Source organism: Mesoplodon densirostris, chromosome 10 (assembly GCF_025265405.1).
Source record: "Mesoplodon densirostris isolate mMesDen1 chromosome 10, mMesDen1 primary haplotype, whole genome shotgun sequence".
NCBI classification, from domain to species: Eukaryota; Metazoa; Chordata; class Mammalia; order Artiodactyla; family Ziphiidae; genus Mesoplodon; species Mesoplodon densirostris.
Genome location: NC_082670.1, coordinates 76,589,441 through 76,602,568, shown reverse-complemented (window position 1 = coordinate 76,602,568; position 13,128 = coordinate 76,589,441). Strand labels below are relative to the sequence as shown.

Below are 13,128 nucleotides of genomic sequence, written 5' to 3'. Positions count from 1 at the left end.
CTGAGAGATTCTGGAACACACCATAGTATGGTCCCACTAAGGGACTGGGGTGCTGGTTATTTATCCATCACCTCCCTCCCTCACAGATTGAGGGTTTTTCTAAGGGCATGAACTGCCCAACTCTTCTGTCTGCCCTGTTCCCTGGCAAAACCTGCCCCTGTGACCAGAGGAAGACCTCACGCAGAGAGAGGTGCAGGGGCTTGAGGTGGGAAGATAGCAGCACATCCAGGACCGCCCACTCAGTCTACAAGTGACCTCCAGGGTGGAACAAGAGGGTATGGGAGGGGCACTAACTTCCCTATAACAATTAAAAATAAAATAAAATAAGGATACTTAATGAGTAGGTACAAAAATAGCAGCCAAACCGTCCATGGTGACTACTAATTTTCTGTCTATAAATAAAGACTAAGGGAAAATGGCTTCAGCAAAGTTGGGAGGGAGAGTTTCATCAATGTCCTGTTTGGCTGCAGATGGATGGCAGGAAGGACTGATGAGCTGAATGAGTTGGAAGAGGTCAGAGCAGTTTTCAAGGCAGGACTGATGCTGCAGCAGTAGATTGTGTAGATATTTGTAAACACATAGATGTCCAGAGCCTGGCCCATTTCCCCAGAGCTGTCATAGTTTGACATGTGTGAGCATATGGCTATGGCTCTTCTTAACTTCTTTCCAAAATGCCCCAAGCTGATAAGTTCTGAGAAATAAGATAGGAATTATCATCTCAAATATTTTTCCTGCTCTCCCCACATCCAGTAAAGGAATGAAGAAAGCACCACCCTAACACACACACACACACACGCGCATGCACCATGTTTTGGGTTCCAGTTCCCCTCATTGACCTGTTTTTCCTCTCATGGTGATTAGAGAGTGAGTTTACCATGGAATCTCCCCAGTCCACTCTTCCTTATAGCCATGTCCACACCAACTTTCAAATCTTGGCTCAAGGGTCATCTGACCCATGGAGCCTTATTGATGTCACAGCCCTTAGCTAGAGGGGATTTCCCCTGCCTCCAGACACGCATGTAAACCAAGCCTTTCTCCTTGTTTTTCTTCTCATATTGTGTTATAGTCCATCCTCTAATTCCTCATATATTTATCTTTGCTTTGTTGCATGCATCTGGCCTGTGACCTTATCCTTCATACACTACCGTAGGACTCTGGAGTCAGAAACCTGGATTTAAGTCCTGTTCCTTTGCTCACTAGCTGAGTGATCATGGGCTTGGTTTCCTCATCTGTAAAAGACAGCTCATAAGAATAGCTATCTCAGGATTCAGTGAATGCATTCTGCTCAGACACTTAGCCTGGCACATAATTGTTCTAGTCTTGATGGTTGCAGGAGTTTGGTAAGTGTTGAATGAATTTCTGTGCAATGTCCACAGTAGAAGGCATCCCTTCGGTGATTCTTACATACTCCCATAAGGTTCCCTAATGCAGCATATTCCCCTAATAGTTTCTTCACCCTCCTGCTTCATTTTGTCCTGCAAGAGTGACCCAAGCATTGGAACCCAGACCCCACTCAATTATGATTCATTGCCGTGTGGGCCTGGTGGATGTTCAGGAAATCCTTTCCCTTTTCACTGTTCAGTTGTTGTCTGGTTTTTTCATCTTTAACTCAGAGACAAGAACTGTTGACCTTGCTCTAACTTCACAGAAACATGACCAGTAGAAGAGTTCTGGACTATTTCGGATTTCACTGGCAGGAAGGAGGGAGAAAGAAAACCTGAGAGAAGAAAGTGTAATTGCTATTGTATGGTATTATCTCCATATCTCATAGCAACAAATCTTATTATATATTTTTTCTTATTTAAACCATAGTCATGAAGGTTTTATTGTTAACTTGATCCAGATGACTGATCAAAGCATAGTTCATTATTGCCACCTTGCTAAAATATTTTTAAAGGCAGTTTTAATGTTACACTTTTATAGCTACATATTGCTATTAAGCTATTGAGTCTGTTACTAGTCAATCAAGGATTTTCATTTTGTTTCAAGAGCTCCTTAGATAAACTTTTCAGAAATGTCAAGAGAGATGGAGTGTATGACACCTTTTCACAGATGGTGTTCATCAGGGATTTTAGTTAATGGATACAGTTTCAGTTTTCCATGGTTGACTTTGGGTGCTAATGGAAGTATTCTATTAAGATTCTTGCTCTTCCAAACGCTAGAGGATAGGCAGGAAATGAACCCCATAACACTCCCACACTCTTTATTCTTAATGATGTAAGTACCCAAAGACAGGGAATATTTCAGTAGGTCCATTTTATTCAAGAACAGAATATTTCTCAAACAAGAACAATTTGACTTTTGTAACAGCTCCGAGACTATACATTTATCCTGCTCCCTGACTCCCAAGAACAACAACAACCAAACCTAAATGCACAATAGGGAAGGTTAAACTATCACATGAAGAGTTACATACTCACCTGGCTCATCATAGATGCCAATTGTGTATTTTTTCCTTTCATCTGTTCCGAAGTGGCCTGTTCATTCCTTTGTACATTTACACTTTTATTCCACACACATTTACTTGCTACTTATATACCAGACTCTGTGCTAGGTGGTGAGTCCAAGGGTAATTCACACCTAGTGCTTCCCTCAAGAGAATTTCAACCTAGTGACAGAGAAAGCCCAGAAAACACGTGACTACTTACCATTCATTGACATAAGTGCTATGATGGAAGTGGGTGGGGGTAGGTACAGAATTCTGGGAGAGGCAGTAGAGGGACACTGAATCCCTTCTGAGGTGGACTTACGGAAAGTGGTTCTGGAGGTGATGGTGTTGAAGCTAAGACCAGAAGAACTAATGAGTATAACCCAGGTAAAGGGGGAGAGGATGAAAGGCATGACAGGACCAGAGATCAGCCTGTCCCAGGGCAGGGAGGGGAGGAGAGGCGGCCGAGAGGTGAACAGCAGTTACTTCACAAGAGCTTCATAAGCTACGGAGGAGATGGGGCTCTTTCCTGAGGGCAGTGGGGAGCTTCTGAGGAATCTAAAGCCAAGTAGTAACAGAGGTCTGATGTCACTCTTGACTACAGATTGTGTTCAATGCAAGGCAAGAGTGTAGCAGGAGAACTGTTAGGAACCTATTGCCCCAGAGAAATAAGGTGACGCCTGGAAGGAAGAGGAAGTAGAAAATGAAATCTGATGAGATTTGTCTCAGCAGTCATGACATAATACAGTAAAACCAATATAACACAGTTAGCCAAAGGCGAACGTGTCAGGTCAGCAGTTTGCTAAACTCTGAAAAGGAAATAAAAATGGGCTTCAGTGAATTACTAAATGAGGCCATGAGTTGCCAAGTGCAGAGCTGTGGAAAGCTATCTAGTTCCAACTCTATATTAGCTTTCCTGGGATTTCAGTTATGACTTCCCAGAGGATTTGCTGTCTAAGGCTTTGTGGTGGGCACCTTGTATATCTATCTGATGGCTACAGGGATGTGAACCATCACCTGGTAAACGTGTCTGGAAATATTTGAACGAATAGTATCCTTGTTCCAGTCCTTAAAATTTTCTGCAGTTTTTCTTCCATCCACCTTTAGGGAACGTTATTCATAGCTTCCTATCCTTCTAGACCATACTTGGTGTGTTAGGAAACCAATATAATTGGGTGGAGATGAGGATAGGTAGTGTAGATGGAAAAAAATTTTTAAGAGATCCATTTCCAATTTGACAATTAAATGGGCAGGATTGGTCAGACTTTTCTACGGAAGGGAGAACTAGCAACCAGCCTGTAAGAAATCGGTCATAGTTTAGGGGACGTGCTACAAGCAAGATAAATAAAAATGGTCTAAAATATCAGGCTAAACTCTCATTTTTCATCTCCATTTCACACTCTCCTCTTCCAGCCCAGACTAATCAAAAGAAGCCTCTTCCGCTCACAATTGCTCTGTGTACATTTCCCCCAGATCTGGTATTCACATGAACAACGTGGTTTATTTATATTTCAGCACCAAATTGGAAAGATGACATCATTCATTTACAGTCTTTATCCCATGACATGCCTATTCTCCAACACCTCATTTCAACAGACACATTTAGGACTGCATATAGCATCTTGTTTAGCTTGTACATTCTTTTATGGGATACAGTTCAAAGGTAGGGAACTTTAAGCTTGTCGCTGGTAAGAAAATAATCTCATAAAATCACAGGAGCTTCCCCAAAGGATAAGGGCATTATGATGTTTACAATAGCAGAGTTATTATTTGTTCATTTAGGCTTCATCATTCATTCTTGGGCAAGTCCCTTCCTTCTTGACCATAGCAGATCTTACAGCTCCCTTCACACTTTCAGAATTCTATTAGAAGAAACAATTCCAGATTTATTAGTTCATGGGTTCAAAAGTATAGGCTCCTGACACTACTGGAATTTTAGGTGTAAAAGCTGAATTTCACAATCTCGTGTACAAGAGATTCCCGGATAGGGGAATCTCAGCACTTGGTTGGCAACAGCTCCACTGACCTGCTCTTTCTCACAAGATGTAACTTGTCCATTGGGTCTTCTGACACTTTAAGTGGACAAGTGAAGGATGGAAATGCTATCAGCTGCCAACGGTTGCCTGAGATTTTTAAATTAGATTTTTAGGTGGCTCTTTCCCTCTACTTCTATTGTTTTTATCCATACACACGCATGTTTTTACGTCCACTCTGGGGCCTTTCAAATACCGTGCACATTTTTAAAAAATGGAGTGAGTAAATCATGAGACATCCTCTGTCACACAGAATTGCGATGTGAGGTGTTTCCAAAACTTAACAGAACTGAAGCAATGAGAAAGCTATTTCTACCTGTTCGGCTGTTTGCCTTTTTTGCTAGCAACACGGCTAAGAGAAAAGCCTAGCGATTGAGAATTGGAAGGCCCGGAAAATCTCCATGTTTTATGTCAAGAAAGAGCCTCTGGGGGCTGAAATCTATGCCTTGATTTCCTAGCTATAAGTGAAGATAGTAATAATTCCTCCCAGGAAAGTTTTGAGGTTAAGTTAGATCATACATGAAAAATACTATAAGAATAGACTGCTAGGTCCAGAATTATTATCAGAGTATTATTTATATTACATAGTAAAATTCCAACTGGCTGGAGGCTCTGCCAACCTCTGACTTCCAGCTGTCTTAAAGTGCTGATGGCTTGGTGTCATGAGCCACCAGTGGTATTGTTATGGCAACTCATGAGATGTCCTCAACTCTTAGTGACCTTCCCTGGCTAAGGACAATCATGCAGCTCACCTCTAGAATGGCAGCATCCCTCAAAATTATGGCCCCTTCTTTCTTTCAGTCACTGGTTGCAACAGCATGCATAATGTTATCTACATCTACTTGGCCCTGTGTTAGATTCTGGAGAGAGGCAGATGAAAGAAACAGCCTCAAGTTTACTGACAAATGGACAGATAAATCAGTGGTTAGAGAGGGGTGGTAAGTAGGAGGCACATGTCACCTGCTCTCAAGGGTGGGGTCAGGAAAAGGCCAGGCACAGACGTTAGAGGCAAGGGAGGGTGGCTGGGGGAGGTGTCACAGGCAAAGGAAACAACATGTATTAAGAAGGAGAAGTGTCTTCCAGTAAACAACAGCAACAATAATAGTAATAATAGCATGACTTTTATTTCAAGCCCATTATGTGCCAGATCCTGGACTGACTTGAAGTCCATCGTATCATTTTCTCCTTAGAACAACTGCAGGGAAGGGGGTACTCTTACTCCCATTTTGAAGTTGAGGAAATTGGGACACAGAAATAGTTAACTCTCAGGAGACCACGGAACCAGCAAAGAGGTGGAGCAACACTTGAACCCAGACGGCCTTATCTCCAAACCCACACTTGTAGTCTCTACATTTCCTGGCTTTCTGAGCTGGATATTTTTATCTGCCTTTTTCCATGGTCTTTAGGCAGTTTTCTAGATTCTGTGACCCTGTTAGGTCGATTGATCGTTGGTCTCTTTCTTGCCCTACATAATAAAACAATACAATTCTATGGCCCTTGGGGTTTAACTATGACACCTAGTTGTCTCATGTGACAAACATAACAGGGAGTAAAGCTCTTCTCCATCAACTTCGCTTTTTTTTGCTTAATTTCTTCAAAGAACAGTATCAGTTAAAATGTCCGTAGAGTGCCCTTTCCCTAGAAGTCATCATGGTAACAAACCATCCCCATCAGTATTTTTGCATTTGGCAGCTTTTAAGTGGATTTCTCTGCCTTGTTTTGCAAGGCCACTGTCTGTCTGTAGTTCTCTGTCTCCATCCAGGCCTTTTCCACCTTTTCATCCAGGGCTTCCCTCTCTTGCTTGCTCTAGAGTGTAGGATGTGACCACTGACAGTATGTGATTGCAGGCTTACTCCGGATCTCTGTGATCGCTTGATAACATAAAACGAAGCACTTTAGTATGTGTCCATTTATTGCCTTTTAAATCTCGTGGGGGAAGTACATTTATGTCTCTGAATGGAGATCCAGCAACATAGTGGCTTCAAGGATGTGACAAAACCTCTTTCGCCAAAGCTCATGGCATGGTGCATTCTTTGTTAGGTTTCAATGTAACTAAAAATGAGAGCTGTTCCTAAAAAAGGAACAAAAGGAGCCCTATAGGTGCTGTAATTATGCCCTGAGTCTCTTTGGCTGGTCTTGTAGCTCCTGATGGACTCTTCCCTGGTTTTTGTCCTGTGCAGACCCAGAACAGAATGAAGCTGATGGCGGACAACTATGATGAGGACCACCACCACTACCACCACCACCACCATCACCACCACCACCGATCTCCTGGGAGGTCGCAACATTCCAATCACAGGCCCTCTCCTGACCAGGTCAGTTTCATTGCCGCTTACCTCCAAGACCCCTTTTACCCTTTGGATATTCTAAGATAAAATAAATAATCCTCAAGAAATAATAAACAGCATAAAGTGATACGTTCTTTGAACTGAAACTAATAGCTTTGGTATTTATTTCCATCACTCAAGGAATCTAAATGTTTTCCTTTCTCCTTCCTCTTTAAGGTTTTGTCTGTTCTTGTTTATGTTATGCATTTTCTTTCCTCCTCTCCTTTCTTCTTTCATAGATATGTAGTCTGTTGCTGGCTCAGTATCTAATGGTGGCTTACTTTGGAATGTCTCTTTCAGAGTTTTAAGAGAAAGCACTTTGTTTCCATGAGCTTGGCAATCAGGGAAGCCTTGAGTTTGGTGAGGACAGTCCTAGAAAATTCCTTAGTGATGCAAATTAAAAGTGGGGTAAAACAACATGAAAAGAAATCAGTTTTGCTTGCATTTTAGCCAGTGAAGTCAAGGGGTCCAGTTTATTTGATTTGGACTCTATATTCTCCCTTAACTAAGTAAAGAAGTGAAGAGATGGATTGACAAAAACACAGCCCTCCTGTGGTTTTCAACGATATTCACATTCACCCACCACATGCAAAAACTATTTATGTTTAGCATTAAAACTCTTGAAGGTAAATTTTGTGGAAATTATGAAATTAAATGCAAACTAGCAGGATAGTATAGTCAATATTGACAGTAATTCCTCCTTTATTGTACTATGACCTTTTTTTTTAAAGTAGTTTAACGTATACAATAAATTTTAAGAGGGATGGTGTCATAGGTAATGGAATGGAATCATCTGGGTAAATGTGAATGCCTTTGTTCTATATTTCTAAATATGTGAGGGAAGGGTTTATTTGAATTACCTGTGGAAGGAGGGGTTTACCTGTTTGTTGGAGGAAGGGGTGCTTATTGTACTCCTAAAATTTTTTTTTCAGGTGGCTCTGTTTCCTTTTTACCTCATGTCACTCCATCCCATAGGAGAAGTTAAGATTCCAAGTCTCCAAGGTGTTTTCCCAGTAGTACAACTCCAGGGGGCACCACTTATATAGTACACAACATAAAATATACCCCCTGGAGCTGTGCAGTGAGGTAGCTCCAATCGGAGGGCTCCCCGCCCCCAGCTTGGCCCTATCCTTGTACTGGGAAACATTTGCCCTCGGAGACCTCAACCCTGGAGAAGATGTCCACACAGGACATCTTAGTTTCTGAAGCCAAGTGCAGAAAGGCACCAGTTTATGTCATTAGCTCTCAAAAATGGTTCTCAGTTTAGAGATCAGCAAAATGGAGAGAGAGATTAATTTTATGTCATTATCTCATATGTCTGTGGTTTGGGTCTGATTTGGTTTTATTTATTCAGTTCTCATCCCTCACAACCACCACCACCTCCCCACACTAACCTGCCCCAGTATACCTGGCATCCTGCTAACTAATTCATTCTCACTCTTGATCCCTGCCCTTTGCTCCCTGACCTTCTGCCATGAGGTGTAAGTGTAAGGCTTTATTGGTGCTAGAAGGCCACCCTGGAATTGCCCCCAGAGAAACAGGAACAGAGAGCACTATAGGGATGGAAAGATTTGGAGGCAAATTGGGGAAGTGGTTTGCACAAGGACCTGCTGAGATAACCGTCTTGTTTCATCACGGAGACACATACACTAATGTGTCCTGCTAGAAACACGGCACCAGTTCAAATTTACCTTCCTTGTGAGTGATATTTTTTACAAAAGTTAGTCTCCGGATACCTTTCCAGAGATCTTTAATTATTAGACTAGAGTACTTGCCTGTTTGGTTGACCCTCTTAAGTTTGTCTACAGACACTAGAGGTTGTCATGGGGCAGAAATAATGGCTCAGGGGTGGTGCTCTCCACAGAAGAATTAGCATTCCTTGAGGAACGTCTGACTAACATACGTGGTCAGGACCTCCGGTACACATTTCTCATTGGCACTGTTAGGAAGGTGGTGATGACCCTCCACTTTCACATTCTCCATCTCAGTAACTACTCTAAGCAAACCATGAACATAGAGGCAGAGAGCCTCATCCTCTTCTACAGATGAAAAGTCCAGGCCCTGAGAGGAGGGGGTCCTCAACTGACTAGAGTCCTGCTGCTGGGTCTTTGCTCATTCAGCCGATACTTGGAGCACATGTTCCACGCCGGCCACTTTGCTGGGCTTGGGGAAGAGGATGATGGGTAATACCCCTGTATACAAGGGGTTTGCTGTCTGGTTTAGAGCAAAAGTCTGATGTCTCATTCAGTTCTGTTCAGGATCTTGTCAATCAGAACAAGACAGATAACAGGTAGTTATAACTTAATTAGAGGGCCCATGACTTAGGAACTGCAGTGGGGTTCACTGTGAAAGTGAAATACCCTTAAGCAGAAGGATAGCTTTGTGGTTTTAAACTGGAGTGAGCTAGGCTGTAAAGTTCCCTTGGTGCACTTTTTCAATCAGAGAAGGAGGCTTAAGTTAGGAGCCCTGGTAGGAATAGGTTGACTCCAGTGATGGAGATGGCAGGATCCTCTGGGCTGGTTGCCCTTTCTGACTGGGTATCCCAGGTGTTGGACAGTGATGCCTTCCCCTGTACGGGATTTTGAGATTCATATTCACCAACTCATCTATCAATATGTGCATTGTTATAAATCTAAGTAAGTCCCAGACTGTAACAGTTATTGAATGGCTGGGAAGTCTTTCCCAGATGATTGCAAAAGCTACACATAATTGTGTAAGTATATATACTAATATGTATGGAGTGGAACTACTTCTTTGGAGAAAGTGACAGCTTTATATCAGTATGTGACAACATTAGAGTCTGAATAATGGATTGATTTGGATGAGATTTAAACTAAACGCTCTTGATGTTAATTGAACTGACTTAAAGGAGAAAGGTCTCTTCCAGGGATTCCCGATTCCCTTCCCATGAGTCTTCCAGCCCTGACCTTCCTGTGGCCATGAGGCTGACCAACTATATCTTCTAGAAGAGGGGCTACAAAATGCTGACATTGCCTTTTGAGCTTTATTAAGAGGTCAGATACATGTGAAAATGAAGAAATATAAAAAATCAGCCACTTTTCTACTTTTCCAGAGAAACTCATTTTTCCTTAGGAAATTCAATTTAAGTATTGCCAGGTACTTGCAGAGTTAGATTCTTTTTTCCATTTCTTCCCTATCCCTCTCTCCTTTACTGTGATTTTGCTTTCTCGGGAGAAACTGAATCCAAGGGTTATAAGTCTAGACTGAGATTTCCCAAAGTAACGTTTGGAACATTAGTCCCATGAGGAAAGCCTTGAAATAAAGATTTGGTGGGCAAAGAATTTTGGGAAAGTGCTGTGTATTATAACACGATCTTGGAGAGTCTTGGTACAATTAAAGATCAAAGGATCTATAAAGCCTATAAGAAAGAAAGCTCTCCAATTTTATTTAACCCAGCATTTCCCAGATTTATTTGATCATGGAATCTTTTTTCTTCTTCTTCTTTTCTAGTAACATCTGTGCTCTGAGAAATACTGTTCTCAGAGTATCAGGTGAAGAAAGAGACTACCCAGTTTAAAACAGGGTTGATCCAGTTTCCACCAGTGTTTTTCACCAGAAGGTATAGTTTCGAGGCAAATTTTCCTTATGCTGTGCATAGCAGAAAATGAGAGTGTTCATTTCTTAGGATAACTTTTTTTCAGACTCTAACATCTGAGAATGAGTTATCCCACCAAAAAAATCAATAGATTGGAATTAAGGGAGCCATTACAAGAATGAGGACCCAGGAAAATGAGGATAATCATAAATACATGGCTCTTCAGAGATTGAAAATGAGTGTCATAAGGGGAAGAGAATATGGAGAATATGTAAGAGAAGTCAGTGGGGTGTGGCAGTCCAACAGCCTAGACCCCCTACCCAAGAAAGGAACAGTTAATATTTGGTGGCCTATGACCCCCAGGATAGCCACAGTCATTGAATATGTTCAAGCAGAACATTCAGAGAAACACCAGTAATGCCTTAGGAAATCCTTCAAACCAAGAAGCGGGCACAGAGGCAGACAACAAATATTTCCCATGACACAAGCTACTGGTGAGCTTTGAGAAATAATTAAGACCAAAGAATAAATAGTACATGCTGGAGACTCATTAGTGATTTTATTTTATTGAAGTTACCGAGTCTGACTGATTTTAGCAAAGCTCAGTGGAAACGCAACTTCTCCTAAATGCCTTCTGTACCTGTCATTGTCACTCTCTGTCATTTTCTTTAAGTAGCATCTTTCCTTGTCTTACCATGATGCCAAGATTTTTTACTTATTTTTCTAGGCATTGCATGCTTTTCATAGTCATATTTCATTAATCTCCTTCCAGTGGCTCCCTGGTATGGACTAGTAACCCCATGGATAAGAAAAGTATGACATCAGGGTGAACACCACACTTCAGCCAACTCAAAATGCCAGGCTTGTTCAGACTGCCCTTTGGCTTCCAGGACTCACACTTCTGTCCTTGGGTCTTGAGTTGGATGTTGGGTCTTTAAGGACCTGGATCTTACTGCTTTTTTGTGTGCAAAATGCACCTCCATTTGGTAAAGCATCTGCCATTCTGATTCTAATTTGTGGGGGCCTAACTGGCAAAAACGTAAACATTCTTTATGGACTGGAAACCCCAGAATATATGGCCATTTTCCAAGCTAGAACTTGCCTCTCCTCTCTCTCCCTCCTTCTTTGAATGGAAATTCTCACTCACAGGGGTTGGAAAGATCAAGGCATTTTGACCACCTTGAAGACTTTCAGATCCCAATTGAAATTTAAATTTCACGTTTTACTTATAGAAATCTTACTTCTAAAAGAGGGCTGCGGAGTCCAGGAGCATGGAGGCATAAGACTTATTAAATTGATTAAGGAAATTTGGGGCCATATCTTATGTCATATTCATACTCTTGGTTACATATTGCAAAGCACAGTCACACTTGTCTGGCCCACAGTAGGCACTTGATAAATGTCTGTTGAATGAGTTGTTCTCCTAGTACCTTTGGGAAATAGGGCAGATAGGAGTATCCCCATTGTACAGATAAAGACACTGGAACTTAGAGAGGCTGTTAATTTTTCAGAGTCACACACCTGAAAACCAACAGGCCCAAGAGAAGGGCCTGAGTCTCTGAGTGCTGTACCCTGGGGGCAAACCTCCTTGGATGTCAGTATGGATATATTTATGCAACCACATGTATTAAATATGGTTGCATGGCTACAATATTGATTTACTCTAGAATGCAAATGTGTGTTTTCCCTTTCCTGTCCAACTGTAGCAAATTTTATTTTGATTTATTTTCCAAATTTGGATTAAAATGTCATCCCATCAGTTCTCTTCCCATTTGCCCCAGCCTTCATCGACATTATTTCCATTCTTCTGTTTGTGACCATTCATTTCATTCTCCCCCATTTCCCCTTGCCCTTTTCCTCTTCTCTATTCCTGCTCTCACTCTGCCAGTGAAAATGTGACTTCTTACAACTCTCCCACTGCCCTAGAGTCACCAGAGTGAGATCCTCAAGGAGTAGAGAGCCTGGCACAGAGAAGGAGGGGAATTGCTCTAGGTTATGGCGGGCCCTTGGCAGTGGATTGCCAGGACCCACATTCTGTTGCTTACTCATTCATGAGCCTCTGTACACACAAGGCCTGGGACAAGTCAGGCCCCCAGAGCAGAGTAGAGGATGCTTCACTTGGCCCAGGGCTGCCATCAGATCAGCCAGGGATATTGGAGTACTTTCAGATAGTGACCTTATTGTGGCAGAAGCTGGGTTTTCTATTTTGCATCCTCAACTTTAGGGTGTCCACTCTGCTAATCTATTCCTAGAAATTTGATTGCCCTAATCCTAAATATTACCCACTCCACTAGGCAATTTCCAGAATCTGCCTGCAGATGTAAATAGTGATCTTTGGTCCATTCTCTGGTGCTCCTGTTTACTGTGTGGTCCCAGCATGTGTTGGCTCTCAGCTGAAACATGAGTTTGTACCACTGGACACATTTCAGAGCACTGAATGTCCACTTTCATTTTCTGCTGAAAATTCCTGTAGAATTCTGCTTGAGACACATGTTATTTTCCCATGAGCCATCAAATAACTTGTTCACTAGAGAACCCAGACCTAGATTTGGCTTTCTTTTCAAACTAGTGGTCATGAGACAGATATACAGATCGTTATTTTAAGATATAATGAAATTATCCCAGTGATTCTTGTCATGCTGACTGCACCTATGCTGTCTTCAAAGAGGCTGCATCGCTTGCTACGTTGGTTTTGAGATTTCTGGTCTCAAAACATGTCCCCTCTGCCCTTTTCTTTCAGGCAAAAAAGCCATAAGGTAGAGTTAGTTCTGAAAATAAAAACAA

General features: G+C 41.9%; 1 protein-coding gene across 13 annotated transcripts in view; it reads left to right on the top strand.

The window, feature by feature from the left end:
- Positions 1-13,128, top strand: part of ERC2 (ELKS/RAB6-interacting/CAST family member 2) — a 985,114-nt gene that overhangs the window by 765,196 nt on the left and 206,790 nt on the right. For all 13 annotated transcript variants that reach the window (XM_060111325.1, XM_060111324.1, XM_060111322.1 and 10 more), the window contains one exon: positions 6,642-6,776. In XM_060111325.1, the coding sequence (XP_059967308.1) occupies positions 6,642-6,776 (135 nt within the window). The remainder of the gene's footprint in view (positions 1-6,641; positions 6,777-13,128) is intronic.